Source organism: Mustelus asterias, chromosome 1 (genome assembly GCF_964213995.1).
Source record: "Mustelus asterias chromosome 1, sMusAst1.hap1.1, whole genome shotgun sequence".
NCBI classification, from domain to species: Eukaryota; Metazoa; Chordata; class Chondrichthyes; order Carcharhiniformes; family Triakidae; genus Mustelus; species Mustelus asterias.
The window spans coordinates 121521952-121541591 of record NC_135801.1 but is presented as its reverse complement, the minus strand read 5'-3'; the positions used below and the strand labels follow the sequence as shown (position 1 = coordinate 121541591).

Genomic DNA, 19640 nt, shown 5'->3' with positions numbered 1-19640 from the left:
CTTAACTACATTCTTGTAGTGAATTCCACACATTCACCACCATCTAGGTGAAGAAATGTCTCCTCGCCTCAGTTCTGGAAGGTTTACCCCTTATCCTCAAGCTATGACCTCTAATTCTGGATTCCCCCACCATTGGGAACATTCTTACTGAATCTATCCTGTCTAACCCTGTTAGAATTTTATGTTTGAGATTCCCCCCTCATTCTTAAACTCCAGTGGATATAATCCTAACTAACTTCGTCTCTCCTCATGTGACAGGCCTGCCATCCCAAGAATCAGCCTGATAAACTTTCACTGTACTCCCTCTATAGCAAGGACGTCCGTCCTCCAATAAGAACACCAAAACTGTGCACAATACTCCAGGTGCAGCCTCACCAATGCCTTGGACAATTGCAGCAAAATATCCCTACATATATCCTTTGCTGCCTTTACTGCCTGTTGTCACCTGTGCGCTTACTTTCAGTGACTGATGCGTGAGGACACCAAGGTTTTGCTGGGTATCAACCTCAATTTAGACTCATTCAAGTAATCTGTCTTTCGATTATTTTAAATGAGAAGCAGGCAGATTCCATAACTGATCTAATTGGGCACTCTACTGGTGGTCAGGATAAAGATGGCTACAAATTTTCATTGATTTGGTGAATGTGGCACTAAACCTTGAGTGCCAAAACTATGGTTTATCACAGCCAAAAATAAACTCTTGTTGCAATGGACAATTTGCACAAGCCCAAAGAGACTATTTTGGGAATGAGGATTTCATGGTGGTTGAAGGTACTATCTTTGGAAATTTCCCAGCAAGGCTGAAAGTCTGGACCTGTTTGCATATCATTCTTTAGCTCTATTTGTGAATTACACTCCCGTGGATGAACTTTGGGCTTTATCTTAAAGGGATAATATGTCTCCCTAGAGTTGAGCAGTGTTGGCTCGCTGATGTTGGCTGACTGCCAGCAATGCTTGACAATCAACCTGTGCACGTGCTAGATCAAGGACCACTTTAAAGTATTTATGCTCTCCTTTTCCTGGTAACATTAGTTAGTTATAAAACAAGTGGTTATCCAAATGTTGTCGACATGTATTTTTGATGTTGATTCAACTTTGGCAATTTTAATGCAATTTTTTAGAGCTAGTACAAAACATCAGACTAAATAAAACATTGCTGACGGGCGGCACGGTGGTTAGCACTGCTGCGTCACAGCTCCAGGGACTCTGATTCAATTCCCAGCTTGGGTCACTGTCTGTGTGGAGTTTGCACATTCTCCCTGTGTCTGCGTGGGTTTCCTCCGGGTGCTCCGGTTTCCTCCCACTGTCCAAAGATGTGCGGGTTAGGTGGATTGGCCATGCTAAATTGCCCCTTAGTGTCCTGAGATGTATAGCTTAGAGGTATTAGTGGGTAAATATGTAGGGATATGGGGATAGGGCATGGGTGGGATTGTGGTCAGTGCAGACTTGATGGGCTGAATGGCCTCTTTCTGTACTGTAGGGTTTCTATGATTAGTAAAGAGTTGTCCATTTGCTAATGACAACTTTGAAATTAAATATATTTAAGAGAAGATTGGGGGCAAAAAGGAAGTTGACTTGCTATATTGACTTGAGATTTTAAACTTTATAGTGGGCAATATTTTTTAAATTGGGACTTTGGGACTTTGATTCGTACTCTGAATAAAACTGATTATTGCAAAGCTCACTGAGAAATCATTGATATAGCATGTTATGCTAGAGCTTCGTCAGAGCCAAACTCTGGAATGTTCTGGAAATGTGCAGGGATGTTTTTAATGGGATTTGGCTTACTGGCCAGGTCAGCAATTAATAGACCTTGAGGATGGTGTTAAGCTGCTTTATTGGGTGTGGGAAAATTTTATGTACATGTCTGTTTTTTGGACAGCAACAACTTAAAATCTTATCTAACTACCGCAGATGAGTCCTTTCAGTTGAGATGCAAGTTTTGCTTTTGCATGTTCAAATCAAAATGTAATGTTTCCTTATATCTTACAGATAGACAAAAAGGTGCTTCTCTTAAATCAAATCCAAGAACTGCATCAGTGACAGCTGCTTTGAACTTGGGCGATAATGCAGTAAAAAACACACCAGGCTGCAAGCTGCCTGTTCCAGCTTCCAGGTTACAAAGAGTCAATAGTTTGTCATCCGTCAGCAGTGGTGCATCAATTCCGAGTGTTCCGAGCACTTATAGTAATAAATGTAAGTGTCTACTTCATTCCATTTGTTGAAAGCCCATTGAAAAGCTATTAGTAGTGACTTGTTTTAGTCTTTAGTGATGACTGTTGCACTTCAGATATTTATTTTGAACTTAAGTGTGCTGGTCTTGTACTCTGTTTAAAACCTGCATTCATGCAAGATGTGAATGTTTGCTGCCAAGGTGAATACGTGTTCTGCATGTATTGTTGCATGTGTACATGGTGCAGATCAGTTGCCAACTGTGATTAAGTGTATTCCTGGAGATTTCATCATGACTTGCTCCAGCCATTTGTCACCCAACACATCCATCCTTGTGACGTACTGCCTTCCTGTGCCAATGGAAAACACTCCTATTACCCAATTGGATGGTGTTTGACTGTCAGCCGAACAGTATCTCTCTCCACCACCCCATTTTCAATATTTTTAGATCTGCTAAAGAGAAATGTCCAAAGAATTGAAGACTTTTTTATAAGTACCCCTTTAATTTTTTTCCAGAATTGCACTTGATAGTGTCCTGGGCATCAATCATATTTTCTTGGAGATTTCGGGCAGTCCTTGAGGGTTGACAGCCCTCAATGCAGATGGCATTTGCTCATGCTGAAAACAGTGAATTTCAATGTCCTGACAGCATCCAGCCAGAGTAAAATTCGTGTGTGCTTTCTTTTTGGTGCTGTTGTGTCCATCTGTCTGAATGTTAAAGTGCAGCATTCCACAACAACCAACTCGGAACAAAGGCAGTCCAACAAAACAGAAGAATAATTCGCTTTTCTGTGGCGAGTGAATTGAAATATACGCATGGGGGGGGGGGGGGAAACACCATAACCCGTTCAAAAATTAGGGTGTAATTTATACGAATTCCCAGACGTAAAAATTCTGTCGATCATGAACCCGAATGCAGTTTTGAAATGAAGCTTGGATTCTCTATGCCACTGCTTTGTTTCCTTTGATTGGCCATCTCTTTGTGCGTGTGTGTGGCTGAAGCATAGGCGCACATGCATGCTTAGCAAATTCGTTTATTTCCACTCTATTTCACTAGAGGGTCAGCGTAGGAAATGGCAGCATGAGCAAGGGTGAAATGTTACTACTTCGCCTGCTTGATTCTGGACCATTTCAATGACTGTACCAGGAGGACTCCGAAGCTGCACCCACACCACTTTCTCTCCCCGTATTTTCACCAATTCTACTCTTGTGCCACCAAACACTTCGGGAAGTCGCAGTGATGTCATGTTTGTGACCTTTCTATTAATTGGATCGTATAGTTTTTGTATTGTTCCTTTGTTGGCAGTCTTCATCGGGCGACATAAATATCAGCAATTAAGAAGTAAGTCATCAACGTGTTCGAGAAAAGCTGTTTGTTTGTCGGAGAATGCGTGTTTTTTTGGTCCAGTTGCTGGTGTTTAAATGATTTACGAATTGCGAATTTTACTTGAGCTCAAGATCTATAGTTGAGGATTTCGCTGTTTAAAACATGGGGAATGGTAGCACAAAGGCATTTTGCGTGATGGTGGAACAGCATCACTATAGAAACAAGTGGACTCCTCTGGGACCATTTCGTGCTGTGATCTCTAATTATGAATGCATAATAAACCTGGAGGCAGTTAAGCAAATGTTGCAGTTGGTGGTTATCCTGTTTGGTTGTTATCCTATTTAACAAAGCAAAATTAATTGTTTTATTAAAAAGTGAAATGACTGTATTGGATACAAAACCATCGTTCCCGATTAAATGTGATGTTCGATAGTGAAGCTCCCATATTAAAAACACAGGCTTACTATGTCAATGGTGAGCGTCCCTTCTGAGAAGGGGAGGTACTTGCAGTCAATCGGTTGTTCTTGGAAATTTAGTGTGCTGCCAACCAAGCTGACGTCCTGCTGCTGCTACGTCATGTGACTTTTTAAATCTTACAACTGCTTCCATTTGTAGTATGATTTCGGATAGACGTCGCTGTCTAAAATGAAAATCTTGTGCTTCACACATACAAATCCGATAACAAGCAAAGTTTATTTTCTACGCCAGTAGATAATTGATGGTCTTGCCTGAAATTGCACATTTTTGCAAATGAAGGTATGTTTCCATAAGGTTGCATCAATTCAAATTGTATGCGGTTGTGAAATACCAAGGTTAATAAATGACAGGAGGCAACATGGACAAACTTGGTAGTTCAGTGGAAGCTCCTGTCTGAACAGGGAAGGAAACAGACCTGTCCAATGTTAATTGCTTCCAGATGTCGCCCCATTGCAGAAATATTAATCTGATTCAAGTCAGTTCATTGCAAGATGTTTGAACAGCAGTGGATGGATCACTGTTACAGGCGGTAGCCGCTGCTAATTTAACATTGAGTTTGCAAAGTAGTAGTGACAGCTATGGGTCATTTTCTTTTTTAATGCCATAGTTGAGATTTAGGGGGACCCAAAATTCTTGCACTTTGTTTTCAGATACTCTTAATTACAGATTTACTAAATATGATGCAACTGCTCTGGGAAAAGCACAAAGCCTCATTGCCATCTGAGGATTGACTATTTGTCTGTAGCACATCGTACACTCCCATCCTCAGATTATTTGTGTTGTGTAATTTACAGCAGTTGGTTGCTAAAACAAAATGTAAACCTTTTTTCAGCTGCAGTTGCTTCAACGAATCGGGGAGATGGTCCTAGGAAAGGTGTGCTCTCCACAAGCTCTCGCATTATTCAAAAACCATGTGCAAAGTCATTGCAGAAAAATAAGGTGGTTTCTGTGAAGACCCCGTGCAGAGGTAGGTATTCTGCTTAAACATGTAGTAAGAACATAAACTTGTTTTAGTACACAAGGTGTCAAATGGCTAAGCATTTTTGGTAGTTTGAGTTCCTATTGGTTTATGGAAGTGACATCCATACACCCAGTTTTGTTACTGGAAAGGTTACTCAATAGTCCAAGTAAACTACTATTACTTGCTGTTCTGAAAGAACCTCTTTAACCATTAATTTGCATAACAGAAGGTGAACATGTGGCTTGGTCTGTGAGTAGTTAAACATAAGTAAATTAGGAATTGAGATTGCACCATTCAATTTTAAAGGTCAATGGAGAGGGTTTTTAATCTCTTCACTAAATTTTAACTTTCTGGGCTTCAACCATTCAAACCTAGACTAATTCCCAAGTGTATGTATATGTATGCACATAATATCCCAACATAAAGCAGCCTTTTCTTGCCCTCATCCCAAGGTTTGAAGAGCAGAAACAGGTTGACCTTTCATTTGATGGAAAAAAGTGTAGATTGGGTAAGGCTTAGTATGAGCTTGATTTTGGTTTCTGGGTTATGTCAAGTATTTATCTGCTTAATCAAGCAGTGTTCAATAATTGTGCATAAGTTTGCATTTGAGGAACCCTGTTTGGAGGGTCAGTTATGAGTGGTTTCATTGGAAGCCATCGAGTGCATCCAGTGCTAGCAATACCACCTTTTTGCTATCTGGCAGCAATTTGGGTTGTTGGCTCTCCTGCTCTGATCTTGCACTCAGTTTAAACATTTATTTGCACACCCAGATTCGTGCAGCTATTATGCATGCATATCAAAACAATGACATTTTTTCTGGGGTGTAGTGGGGGTGGGGGAGATGTCTTGAAATGTTGCTGTCACCATACACTCAAGCGCTCCAAAATGGCATGATTGCCACCTAAAAGACCAATCTGCACTTTTTAAATTCAAAGTTTTTCTGTACTAAGCCACAACCTCAAGGTTTTAATGCAAAGTTCAGTTTTGAAAAATAATTTCCAAACCTTTTAAGGGGGTCCTGGACTCGTATGTTTACTAGGCTTAATTTTATGTACATTTTTTTCTTAGGAGTGAACAGAAATGTCTCCGCCTCAAGTCAATGCACCTCTGGTTCAGCTCCAAGGCCTGCAAGACAATTGAGCACTTCACACAATTTGAAAAGTAAATGAAATTTTCTAATTTTTGTTTCATTGGCTAGACTTGTTGATCTTGGTGATAGTTGAAAAATTGTGCTAATCCTCACTGGGAGGCGAGGAAGGAGATTGCAGAGCCTCTGGCAATGATCTTTGCGTCGTCGATGGAGACGGGAGAGGTGCCGGAGGATTGCGGATGTGGTTCGTATTTTCAAGGAGAATAGGGATAGCCCAGGTAATTACCGACCAGTGAGTCTAACCTCAGTGGTTGGTAAACTGATGAAGATGCTGAGGGACAGGATATATGAGCATTTAGAGAGGTTTAGTATGCTCAAGAATACTCGGAGTGGCTTTGTCAAGGGCAGATCGTGTCTAACGAGCCTGGTGGAGTTCTTAGAAAATGTGACTAAACACATTGATGAAGGGAAAGCGGTAGATGTGGTTTATATGGATTTTAGCAAGGCGTTCGATAAGGTCCCCCATGCAAGGCTTCTAGAAAAAGTGAGAGGGCATGGGATCCAAGGGGCTGCTGCCTGGTGGATCCAGAACTAGCTTGCCCAAAGGAGGCAGAGAGTGGGTATAGATGGGTCTTTTTCTAAATGGAGGTCGGTCACCAGTGGTGTGCTCCAGGGATCTGTTCTGGGACCCTTGCTGTTTGTCATTTTCATAAATGACCTGGATGAGGAAGCGGAGGGATGGGTTGGTAAGTTTGCCGACGACACTAAGGTTGGTGGGGTTGTGGATAGTCTGGAGGGATTTTAGAAGTTACAGAGGGACATAGATAGGATGCAAGACTGGGCGGACAAGTGGCAGATGGACTTCAACCCAGATAAATGCGTCGTGGTCCATTTTGGTAGGTCAAATGGGATGAAGGTGTACAGTATAAAGGGAAAGGCTCTTAGTACTGTAGAGAATCAGAAGGACCTTGGGGTCCGGGTCCATAGGACTCTAAAATCGGCCCTGCAGGTGGAGGAGGTGATTAAGAAGGCGTATGGTATGCTGGCCTTTATCAATCGAGGGATTGAGTTTAGGAGTCCGGGGATAATGATGCAGCTATATAAGACCCTCGTCAGACCCCACTTGGGAGTACTGTGCTCAGTTCTGGTTGCCTCATTACAGGATGGATGTGGAAAAGATTGAAAGGGTGCAGAGGAGATTTACAAGGATGTTGCCTGGATTGAGTGGCATGCCTTATGAGGATAGGCTGAGGGAGCTCGGTCTTTTCTCCTTGGAGAGACGAAGGATGAGAGGAGACCTAATAGAGGTGTATAAAGATGTTGAGAGGCATAGATCGGGTGGACTCTCGGAGGCTTTTTCCCAGGGTGGAAATGTCTGCTACGAGAGGACACGGGTTTAAGGTGGAGGGGGGTAGGTACAGGGAGATGTTGGGAAGTTTTTCAGAGGGTGGTGGGTGAGTGGAATCGGCTGCCATCAGTGGTGGTGGAGGCGAACTCAATAGGGTCTTTTAAGAGACTCCTGGATGAGTGGATGGAGGGTTATAGGTACGTCTAGAAGGTAGGGATGTGTTTGGCACCACTTGTGGGCCGAAGGGCCTGTTTGTGCTATAGTTTTTCTATGTTTCTATGTAATCCCATACCTCAAAAGACAAGATGGGGATTGAACATTTCCTGTTTGATTTGTTGACTTTTTCATTCGTCTTTCTGACAATTTGCTTCAATTCATGCCCTGTTGCTGCGGCCCAGAAAAATCAAGTTGGATGAGATTGGTTTGAAATGAGAATTGCAGAACAGATTAGATGTTAACTATTAGTAACGCAAACAAAAAAATCCAATGCATGTTAGCTAAATGTGGAAAAAATTGTTGACCTAAGTTCTCAACTGCTTCAAATCAATAGTACATGTTTTACAAATGGAAAAATTTAGACTACTATTCAGAATAAATCTAAATAACCCCTGCTGTAATATAACCTCCCTGCCCCAATGCAAGTGTTTAGCTTTTAATTTTGCATAGTAAACTTGCACAAAGTAAGGACTGGGTTGGAAAGCTTGTTTTGTTACTTTCTCTCCCACTTATTCTGTATTTAGTGTAAATGTAAATTTGGGCAAAATGACAATACTGCATGATTTCTGGTTGTGTTGGCTGCCCTATTTTAAAGATGAGCTTCTGAAAGGAGGTAGCCATGATGTGGAGTTGCTGGCATTGGACTAGGGTAGGCACAGTAAGTAGTCTCTCAACACCAGGTTAAAGTCCAACAGGTTTATTTGGTAGCATGAGCTTTCGGAGCGTTGCCCCTTCATCAGGTGTTCACTGATCTGATGAAGGGGCAACGCTCCGAAAGCTCATGCTACCAAAAAAACCTGTTGGACTTTAACCTGGTGTTGAGACTATTTACTGTGCCTTCTGAAAGGATCACATGACCTGGGTGACCAGAGCTGGGGCTTCACTCCAACTTGTCTGGGCTTCAGATGCAATGCATTGGGCTAGAATCTGCTGTAGCCGGCCATCTGCTATTGCATAGATTGCTCCTGTGCCATTTAGCTTGTACATTCAGCAACATTTGGTGAACAAGATAAATTAGTGCAAACATGGGAACCATCCAGGTATCTCAATCGGTGAAACTGATTTGAAAGTAAACACAGGAGGTAATTTCACTGTCTTTTAAAGTTTATTTATTAGTGTCACAAGTAGGCTTGGGTTAATACTGCAGTGAAGTTACTGTGAAAATCCCCTAGTTGCCACACTGGGTGCACGGAGGGAAAGTTGAGCATGGCCAATGTGCCTAACCAGCATGCCTTTCAGACTATGGGAGGAAACCAGAGCACCCAGAGGAAACCCACGCAGACATGGAGAATATCTGTGCAGACTCTGCACAGTGACCCAAGCCGGGAATCAAACCTGGGTCCCTGGTGCTGAGGGAGCAGTGCTAACCACTGTGTGCCATCATGTCATCTAATTGCAAGAAGAGAAGATAGTTTGGATTGAGAGTTGACAGGCATGAGACTAGACATTTGTAAAAGCTAATCTTGGGTCTCAAATAGGTTGATTTGACTGTCATTAGCATTTTACCATCTAGTTCAGTGTGGTTGAGGCATTAAACTATCTGCAGGTGGATGTAAAGATCTTGTTGTACTAGAGCATTTCTCCAGGTGACCTGGCTGATATTTGCCTTTTTGATCAAGGCGTATGAAAGCCACTAATCTGATGTATTTCTATGCTGTTGCAGCCATATATGGCTAAGGAACAAGTGGTTGCACTTCACAAGCACTTAATACGTTGTAGTTCTGTAGGATGTCCCAAGTTTGTGAAAGGCAACACAAATCCTTTGCTTTTTGTCACTCCTACCCAGGGGTTTGGGAGACTTGAGGCCTTTTGTTGAAAGTGTTTACCAGAAAAATACAAGAGATAACTTTGATAGGGCAGAGGAGATTTGATTGTAGTGTTTAGAATAGGTTTTGTAGAGTAATGAGGGAAACTGAGTTTGTAATTGGATTTGGGCTTGGTAAAATAACATGAGATAACGAACACTGTTTAAACTGAGCAAGTTGTTTTGCAATGCACTGGCTTCTGTTTCGTCTCCAAGATGAATATGGGGCGGCACGGTAGCACAGTGGTTAGCACTGTTGCTTCACAGCTCCAGGGACCTGGGTTCGATTCCCGGCTTGGGTCACTGTCTGTGTGGAGTTTGCACATTCTCCTTGTGTCTGCGTGGGTTTCCTCCGGGTGCTCCGGTTTCCTCCTACAGTCCAAAGATGTGCGGGTTAGGTTGATTGGCCATGCTAAAATTGCCCCTTAGTGTCCTGGGATGTGTTGATTAGAGGGATTAGTGGGTAAAATGTGTAGGGATATGGGGGTGGGGCCTGGGTGGGATTGTGGTCGGTGCAGACTCGATGGGCCGAATGGTCTCTTTCTGTACTGTAGGGTTTCTATGATTTCTATGATTCTATGAATATGTCCTTGTTCTCCATCTGGGGTGTTTGGCTGGGTTCCATTGAGTACTTAGGTGACTGGGACTGATTTGTGCATGGAAGGTTCTAAAATATGAGGATACTACAGAAGATTGAGTTTTGGACAACATGCTATCTCAGGATTTCCCCTCCTTGTGCTTTCTTGCTGAATCTTTATAGGTGCGTGTTTTCAAAGGAGTCCACGCTTTCTGATTTATTTGCCCCACCTTGGTTGTGGCGATATCTGGAAGGGATGAACACTTGGGATGCCAGCTAGGTGAGAACCCCAGAATCTGGTACTTTTCCTGCCATCTCCACCAGAAGCTTTGGAAGACTGCTCAAGTGAAGTGGTTCAGCAGATGGTACACAATCCCAAGAGTCTCAAAGCAGTGAGCAGGACTATTGTAGCTTGCTACCTGAAAGGCTGGTGGAAACCGATTTGATTTCTCAAAAATCGGTTGGATACATACTTGAAGGGGAAAAAAATGAAGGCTTAATGCTGTCAGCATTGAATGCATTGCCTAAAAATGCAGTAGTATTATGGGAGAAGATCAGATGAGTCGATTAATTGAAGAGATCAAACTAGTGCATATACGATTAGCTAAAATGGTATTGTGTGTTTGATTCTATGACCTCTTCCATTCTAAAGTTCATGTCGTGTATGCTGTTTTCCATTCGTACCCATTCTGAAGTGCTTAATAAAGTACTGACTTGCCCTTGAGGAATCTTTTTGCTTAAAAGCAAAATACTGCAGATGCTGGAATCTGAAACCAAAAGAGAAAACACTGGAAAATCTCAGCAGGTGTGGCAGCATCTGTAAGGGGAAAAAAGAGCTGACGTTTTGAGTCCAGATGGTCATCAAATCAAATCTGACCATCTGGACTCAATGTCAGCTCTTTTCGCTCCTTGGAGATGCTGCCAGACCTGCTGAGATTCTCCAGTGTCTTTTTTGGTTTCAGAAATTTTTGCTTCTTTGATCAGCAATCCAGGTGCACAGTTACACTGTCACTGAGAAGAAATGAATTGGATTGTTGAACTAATAGTATTTTGGCTTGACTGTCTATAGCAATGCACAAATCTTTTTGAAATGACCTATGTGGTAACTCTATTGCACTGTTAACTTAGATCTACAATGAGGTTCTATTTATCATCCAACTGCCTAAACTTAATAGCAAATGAGGCTGAATTTATCTGAGATGTGGTCTTGCTTTTTGGGCAAGTAGATTTAAGATATTACTAGAAAAGTGATTATAATGCATGGACTGTTGCCAGAGAAAGGTGGGTGACCTTTTTGAACTTTATAGTAGTCATCTCCAATTAAGGTTGGGCTACATGCCGCAGTCATCCTCCTAATTTGAGGTTTAATTGGGTGAGGTATTTTTCTTGTGCTCATTTGTCAGGTGTGTCCACATTAATTTTGGGAGGCAGTGTCACCGGTTAGACTTGCTGTTTAGAAGTCTTGAATTTGGATAGCTTGAATGTGTGCAGTATTTGTTAAAATTCTTGACTTGCTTTTTATCCTAAGGAGATTGAAATTGTGTTGCATATCTAGAAGCTACACATTTGTCAATCCTTAGGCTAATGTCACTTTTCTGCTGAAAAATGAGGATGAAGAATCAAATTGTTGAGGAATCATTCACATGCTTCTTAGAAATTACAGGCAAGTGTCCGCTGATTTTTGTCTGTTACCATATGGTATAGCTGTGGACAATACATGTTACTAATTTCATTTGAAGATGACTGCAACACTTGGAGGCAAGTAATGAAGTATTTGATGTACTTTGGCTTTGTCATGTTTCTGTAATGGCTTCCTGTAAAAATATGAAAGTGTATAATGGCTAATTTTGTGCATAAGATTTTCTAAAATGCATTTCCTTGTGGCCTTGTTCCCTAGAAATTGTCCAGTTTCCTCTTGATTTTTAAGCTTTTGTATAGTTTTTCGATTGCTAAATCAAAAATTTTCATGCGTTTGCAACTTCTTACTCTGCATGCAGGGCACAGCCCTTACAACTTGCCTCGCTGAGGTATGTTTTGAAATAGCAATGCCAAATGTCTCTTCTATCCATTGCTGGATTTGAAGATAATTGCAACAGATTTTTTTTTAAAGTGTACAATATATCCCTCCAGGCTCTAAGTTGGAATTATGCTGTTCTTGATGGAGATGGACAAAGATATAGAGGTCACAATTTCAAAGTTTTTATAGGACAACTTGAAGTAAAACCTTGTCCCTAATTGTCCATGAGAAGGTGATGGTAATCTACTCCCTTGGGCTGCAGCCCATGTGGTACAATGTGCTGTCAGGGAGGGAGTGCCAGCATTTCAAACCATTGGTAAAGGAATGGCGATCCAGTTCCAAGTCACGGTGATGAGACTTGGGGGAACTTTCAGCAGAGGATGTACCCATGCAACTCTTGTCCTTGTTGTTCTGGCAAGTAGGGGTCATGAATTTAGATGCGAGGTCTCATGACACCAGGTTATAGCCCAACAGGTTTAATTGAAATCACAGGTTTTCAGAGCGCTGCTCCTTCGTCAGGTAATTTAGATGGTGCTTTTGAAGCCTTGGAAAATGATTACACATCAATAGATGCATGTTAAACGGTGATGTGCTAAGAAGTGCCAATCAAATGGGTTGCTTTATCCTGGATGGTGTCAAGCTTGTGTTGTTGAAACTGCACTCATCCAGGCAAGTGGAGAGCATTCCTTCACACTACGTAGATTCTGAAGGGGCTTGACAGGCTGTTGTAACAATTCTGTTTAAAATGAGATCACTTTTAAACTCCAGATATTAGAGGCCCAATTTGTTCAGTGCCTCATCAGAGGACAACTCTCTCATCCCAAGCACCAATGCACTCTCTTGCCTCCAATGCAAATGTATCTCTAATAGAGTCAGAGGTTTACAGCATGGAAACAGGCCCTTCGGCCCAACTTGTCCATGCCGCCCTTTTTTAAAAAAAAAACCCCTAAACTAATCCCAATTGCCTGCATTTGGCCCATATCCCTCTATACCCATCGTACCCATGTAACTATCTAAATGCTTTTTAAAAGATAAAATTGTACCTGCCTCTAAAACCTCTGGCAGCTTGTTCCAGACACTCGCCACCCTCTGGAACAAATTGCCCCTCTGACACTTTTGTATCTCTCCCCTCTCACCTTAAACCTATGCCCTCTAGTTTTAGACTCCCCTGCCTTTGAGAAGATATTGACTATCTAGCTGATCTGAGCCCCTCATTATTTTATAGACCTCTACAAGATCACCCCTCAGCTTCCCACGCTCCAGAGAAAAAAGTCCCAGTCTATTCAGCCTCTCCTTGTAACTCGATCCATCAAGTCCTGGTAGCATCCTAGTAAATCTTTTCTGCACTTTCTAGTTTAATATCCTTTCTATAATGTGACCAGAATTGCACACAGTATTCCAAGTGTGGCCTTACCAATGTCTTGTATAACTTCAAGACGTCCCAACTCCTGTATTCAACATTCTGACCGATGTAACCAAGCATGTCGAATGCCTTCTTCACCACTCTGTCCACCTGTGACTCAAGGAGCTATGAACATGTACCCCTAGATCTTTGTTCTGTAACTTTCCCCAGTGCCCTACCATTAACTAAGTCCTGCCCTGGTTCAATCTACCAAAATGCATCGCCTCGCATTTGTCTAAATTAAACTCCATCTGCCATTCGTCAGCCCACTGGCCCAATTGATCAAGATCCCGTTGCAATTGGAGATGACCTTCTTCACTGTCCACAATGCCACCAATCTTGGTGTCATCTGCAAACTTACTAACCATGCCTCCTATATTCTCATCCAAATCATTAATATAAATAACAGTGGACCCAGCACTGATCCCTGAGGCACACTGCTGGTCACAGGCCTCCAGTTTGAAAAACAATTCTCTACAACCACCCTCTGGCTTCTGTCAAGAAGCCAATTTTGTATCCATTTAGATACCTTACCCTGGATCCAGTGAGATTTAACTTTATGCAACAACCTACCATGCGGTACCTTGTCAAAGGCCTTGCTAAAGTCCATGTAATATAGGAGCCAAAAACTGCACATTCTATTCCAAATGTCACCTCAGCAAAACCCCGCGCACGTAGTAGTAGTACTTTGTTCCTGTACTTCAATCATCTTTATTAAGACCAACATGACATTTGCCTTTTAATTGCTTCCTGCACCTGCATACTAATTGTGTTCCTTGTTAATGTTGATATTCAGAATGGCCTAGGTATACTATGAACCCTGCTGATGTTAGAGGTGAGTGTCTTAAAACCCCAAAGGATAACTTATCATTGTTTAGAATAATGAGGAAATGTACAACCCATTGAGGAAACAATCCAGATATGTAAACAATTAAGTGTATTTAATAAAGTAAAAGAAAAACAGCTTGATATACATTGACACTTGGGTCCCTTAATAATTAAACATACTCTACCTGAAATTACCCATCATTTCCAAAATCCACCCCCTTTCCCAAACCATATCCAATTTAGTAATAGTTACCACAGACCAAGTCTCCTGGTTCAACGAAGGCACAAATGTGTTGGAGAATATCTGCAATCTGCCATGGCTCTACATGTTAAATGGAACAGGCTTCTGTTTGACTGTTGGATGAAAAACTAGCCTGCCTCTGGCCTGCTTCCTCTGAGGGTGCTAGCAGTTATATTGTTTTCTTGGATATTCCACCCTGTGGATCGGACTGTCTACATCTCTCAAATTCATTGCCTTCAGAACTTATCATTTGTATAGCCCCATTGAACTCTGAACTGTTTTTCTGATATGGCAATTTGCACCTCAATTTGTCCAGATGTCTGCTAATCTTACTGTAAGAAGTCAACGGCAGGTTAAGTCCAACAGGTTTTTTTTACTTTTCCAATTCAATCAAATCAAATCCAATTCAGAGTCTCAACAAGTTGAGACATTTCAGATCCAGGCTGACAAGACAGGGCGAGCGACCAAATCGCCCTGTCCTGGGCCTGATCTACATGAGCCAAGTTGATTGGAGGAGCAAAGCAACACCTCCTCCAAGACTTGAGCTCATTTGCATCTTAGCCAAAAGGCCGAGATGCCGCTTTTAAAAATTGCTTCATATGAAGCTTCAATGTAACCCAATGACCTCAACCAAGTGCAGCATCCAATCCATACTACACTTGATCCTAGCCAAAAGGCCAAGAAGCGATTGGTAGCACGAGCTTTCAGAGCGCTGCTCTGAGTGGGCCACTCACCTGAAGGAGCAGCGCTCCGAAACTCGTGCTATCAAATAAACCTGCTGGACTTTAACCTGGCGTTGAGACTTCTTACTGTGCTCACCCCAGTCCAACACTGGCATTTCCACATCAATCTTGTTACTGGGTAAATCGCATCTCATTATCCCTTGTTGCTGGTTTGTCACTCTGTTTTCATCTCAATGTTCAACTGTTAACCTTGACTCCCCAAATGCTGAGCGCTACTTGGTCATTTTTAGATTTTATTATTCTAACAAAATTAATATCAAACTTTTTTTGCAGCCTGTGTCCTTCCCTCAGTTTGCATTCCGATTAAGCTTGGAGACATTGCTCAGTTTTTTCGCCCAAGCTGTCAACATGGTTTGTAAATAGCTGAGACCCCAGCACTGAGCTTTGTGATACGCCATTAGTCACAACCTCTTGATTTGAAAATGCCTGTTGATCCCTGCCCTCTGCTTTCCATCCATTGACCAATCCTACAGTTGAAGTATTAACCCCCTTTTCCAATAGTGTACTTTATTGAATGGGAAATCCAAGTATATAGCCTCCGGTTCCTCTATCTACTTGTTTCATCCTCCAATGTCTCAAATTACAGATGACTTGACTTGGAAGTAAAGGGGCATATGGTGGACAAATGGCAGAACTGAAGTGATTCTTTTTGGTTGAAGCTTGTACAGAGCCAAATCTCAGGCTGCTAATAGTGCAACATGTGCAGCAAGCACAGCAGCTGAAAGGACACAGGTTTTAATTTGTAGTTGTCCTTCGAGATGAGCTATTGAACCAGCTGGAGTGCCTTACCTGCCTTTTCTATGTCGGCTGACTTATGTAGAGGATATTCAACGAAGGCTTTACTATTTGACCCAGAGCTGGTGCTTTAAAATCCGTGCTTTCCTTCTAGGTAGGCTGAGTCCCACATGCCTGGAGCTACCTGGTTTTGAGGAGCCAGGCACTTGCCTTCACACTACCTGGCGTTCTAAATGTAGATGAAGCAGGGCACGAGTTTGGTTAGGAGTAGCTATTTGAGACACTTACCTTATGGGACTTTTGCACATGAAGAGTATCTTGATTCTTCACGGTCTCAATTCTGATTCCTGTTTTGCTCATGTATTCCAGCAATTGATGTCAGATTAAGTGCTCGATCTTTTGCTGTTAGTGCATTCTCCCTCCTTTCTTGAATGTTAGTGTTAAATTTACTCCAATCTGCTGGGACCATTCTGGAATCTATGGAATTTAAACAAAAAAATCATAACCAGTCATCCCCTATCTCTAGCTTGGGATATAAAGGCCATTAGATCCAAGGACTTTCGGCTTAATGTCCTGAACTCTTCAAGTTCCCTCACTCTAATTGGCCTCTTGATTACCATCTTTTATTTCCAATGTATAATTTGCGACTTCATCTGTGAAGACACTCTTTGTTCAAATGTCTCATTTCCTTACTCATTGCTCCTACTGAGAAATTGGCAAATGCTCTTAAAACCTGTCTTTATCATCTTTTAATCAACCTGCAAACTAAGCCACAAATATAAATTAATGTTTTTGTTGCAGCGTCAGTACACAAGGTACTTTGAGGTTGGAATCTGGTGCGAAAGAAGTAGATTTTTTTTTTCCAAACCTCTTTTTTAAAACGTGAGAAAATTTGCTAAATTATAGATGAAGCAATTTGGTCTCCTTTTTAAGCAGGCAATCTGAGGAGCAGTGTCATGTTCATACTTGCTGATTAATGATTCTGTTTTGAAGACCCAACCCCATTTTAAATTTAAAACATTTTGGCATTTCGTCAGACTTGTATAGGCCTGTTATTTTTTTATAGTAAAATGAGAAAGCAAATTCAGTACTTCAGGTTTTGGGAGCTAAAAATTGTTGCTCCAAAAAGCTTTGATCTAGTTACTATGTTTGTTTTGTTAATGCTGTCAATTTGTGTAGCTCAACTGTTAACACCCATTCAGTATTTTGATGGTGATCTTAGCAACCGCAATGTTGTTTTTTGTATTGTGCCCAGCCTCAATCCTTCGTGTTCACTGAAAACCAATTACAATTTTATTTATGCTCCATTTCACAACTTGTCTATTGGTCCTGTTGCATAGCAGTGCAGCAGTTCAGTTTATTAAATAAGATTTCCATTTTTCACATACTCCACTCTCCACCTCCAATAAAAGATGTTGCTATGGGTACCTGAGTGGGTCTTGGCTATCTTGTCCTTTTTTGTGTGGCCTTTATAGTCCTACTTGGACCCCCTCCCTCACCACCTCTTCCAGTATTTTAACTGTATTGTTGCCATTTCCTGTTATCATCTTGAACTGCAAAATTTAATCTAGTTTGTTTGCGACTTCCACATTTTCTTTCTTCCCTTTGCTTTATCTCACTCTTCCCTTTTTCTCCTCTCCATTTGTGAGGCTGAGAAAGCAATCAACTAATTTCATAAACCCGATGACTCAAACCCACAGCTACCTTGACCTAAAGACCTCGCCCACCCCTTCACTCAGTGCTGTTCTTTGTTTTTCCACCATTTTTGAATCTCTTCTGATGATGCAACCTTCACAAGTGCTTCCAATGCAGCAGCCTGAAGAATACTCTCCATGCCCCTTACCATGTGGTTCACTGAAACTCTGACCATTTCTGTTGTGTATCTCATTTGTTTTCTTTCTATCTCCTCCTCTCCCTCCAGAGCCACAATGAGGCTTCACCTGTTGGTTCAACCTTTCACTTCACCAGCCTCCATAATCAAGAGATCATTCTGTCATTTCTTCTACCTCCAGTGTGATGTCACCAAACTAATCTACTTTCACCCTGCCACTTCCCCTTCAGGCAAGCCAAACTAGTCACTTTACGACATACTGGTCAGTCTTTGGCCACCCTTCATTGCCCTTGAAAGTATTGTTGAGCAGTTGCCTTGAGCCATTTCACTCCATAGTGCTGCAAGGGAGGGAGCTCGAGGACTTTGACCCAGTGACAGTGAAGGAAAGATGAGAGATTTTCATGTCATGGCAATGAGGTGCCTTGGAGGGGAGCTTCAGGTGGTGGTGTTCCCATGTGTCTGCTGCACCCTTGTCCTTCTTGATCAGAGTGGTTGTGAGTTTGGAAGGTGCTGTATAAGGAACCTAAGTGAGTTCTTAGTGTATCTTGTAGATGGTGCACAGTGTGAATGGTGTGCCAATAACGGGTTGCTTTGTCCTGGATGGTGACAGGCTTCCTGTTTTGGAACTGCACTCATTCAGGCAAGTGGTGAGTATTTTATCACACCCCTTACTTGTGCCTAATAAATAGTGGACAGACTTTAGGAAGTCGGGAGATGAGTTGCTCTCTGCAGGATTCCTAGCCTCTGACCTGCTTGAACCACAGTATTTGAACAGCTAGTTCAGTTTCTGGTCAATGGTAACCACCCATGGTGGTGGTAGTGGGGAATTCAGCATTGGTGATGGCATTGAATGTCTCAGGGATGTTCAGTTTCTCTCGGAGATGATCATCGTCTGGCAGTTGTGTAGCATGATTTGTTACTTGCCACTTACAACCCAACTTTGAATACTGTCCAAGCCTTGCAGCATATGTACATGGGCTCCTTCATTATCTATTGCAAATAGCACTGAATATTTATTACATATGAACTAGGAGCCCGAGTAGGCCACTTGGTCCTTTTTGAGCCTGCTCAATAAAATCATGGCTCTGATTATAAACCCCTGCTCAAAGGGGAAATATCCTTGAGCATCTGTGTTGTCATGCCCCTTCAGGATCTTTGTATGCTACTATAAGATCAGATCTTGTTCTTCTAAATTCCAGTGGATCCACACCCAGTCTGCCCAATCTTTCCTCGCCAACCCTTCCCAGGTATTAGTCGATATCCTTTCCAATGCATTTATGCCATTTCTTAAACGAGAACAAAACTGTACACAGTACTCCAGATATGGTCTGATGAATGCCTTGTACAACTGCAGCAAAACATCCCTACTTCCATTTCCCTTGTAATAAATATAAAAATTCTATTTGCCTTCCTAATCCCTCCCAATGATTGTGCCAGCAGCATTTCTGACCTTAATGGTGGGAAGATCGTTAAAGCAGCTGCTGATTGTTGGGCCTTGGACACGACTCTGAAGAACTCTGCTGTGGTGTGCTGGGACTGAGATTGACCTTAAACAGCCGCACCCCACTCCCTTTGCCAGGTGTGACTTCAGGTTTTTCTTGATTCGTATTTGTCACCAGGTATGATGTGGCTCCCTGATGCCACACTGTTGAATACTGCTTTGGATGTCAAGGGCAGCCACACTCCAATCAACTTTGGAGTTCAGCAGCCCTTGTCCATATTTAGGCCAAGGCTGGAATGAGATCTGGAGCCAAGTGGCACTGAGTGTCAGTGAGCAGATTATTGCTGAGTAAGTACCACGTGGCAGTACAAACGCTCCTTTCTATCACTGATTCAGAATAGACGGATAGGGAAATAATTGGCTGGGTTGG

The 19640-nt window shown here is 42.1% G+C and overlaps 1 protein-coding gene and 1 non-coding gene across 5 annotated transcripts in view; one reads left to right on the top strand and one right to left on the bottom strand.

Annotated features, from left to right (window-relative positions):
• Window positions 1-19640, top strand: part of LOC144497034 (microtubule-associated tumor suppressor 1 homolog) — a 131986-nt gene that overhangs the window by 49034 nt on the left and 63312 nt on the right. For 3 of the 4 annotated variants that reach the window (XM_078217784.1, XM_078217767.1, XM_078217759.1), the window contains exons 4-6: window positions 1993-2196; window positions 4809-4943; window positions 6006-6098. In XM_078217784.1, coding sequence (XP_078073910.1) covers window positions 1993-2196; window positions 4809-4943; window positions 6006-6098 — 432 coding nt within the window. The remainder of the gene's footprint in view (window positions 1-1992; window positions 2197-4808; window positions 4944-6005; window positions 6099-19640) is intronic. The other variant, XM_078217774.1, reaches the window with a different exon arrangement.
• On the bottom strand, window positions 14956-15149 carry LOC144501624 (U2 spliceosomal RNA). The gene has a single exon (XR_013499165.1). It is a non-coding gene; the product is annotated as a U2 spliceosomal RNA (small nuclear RNA).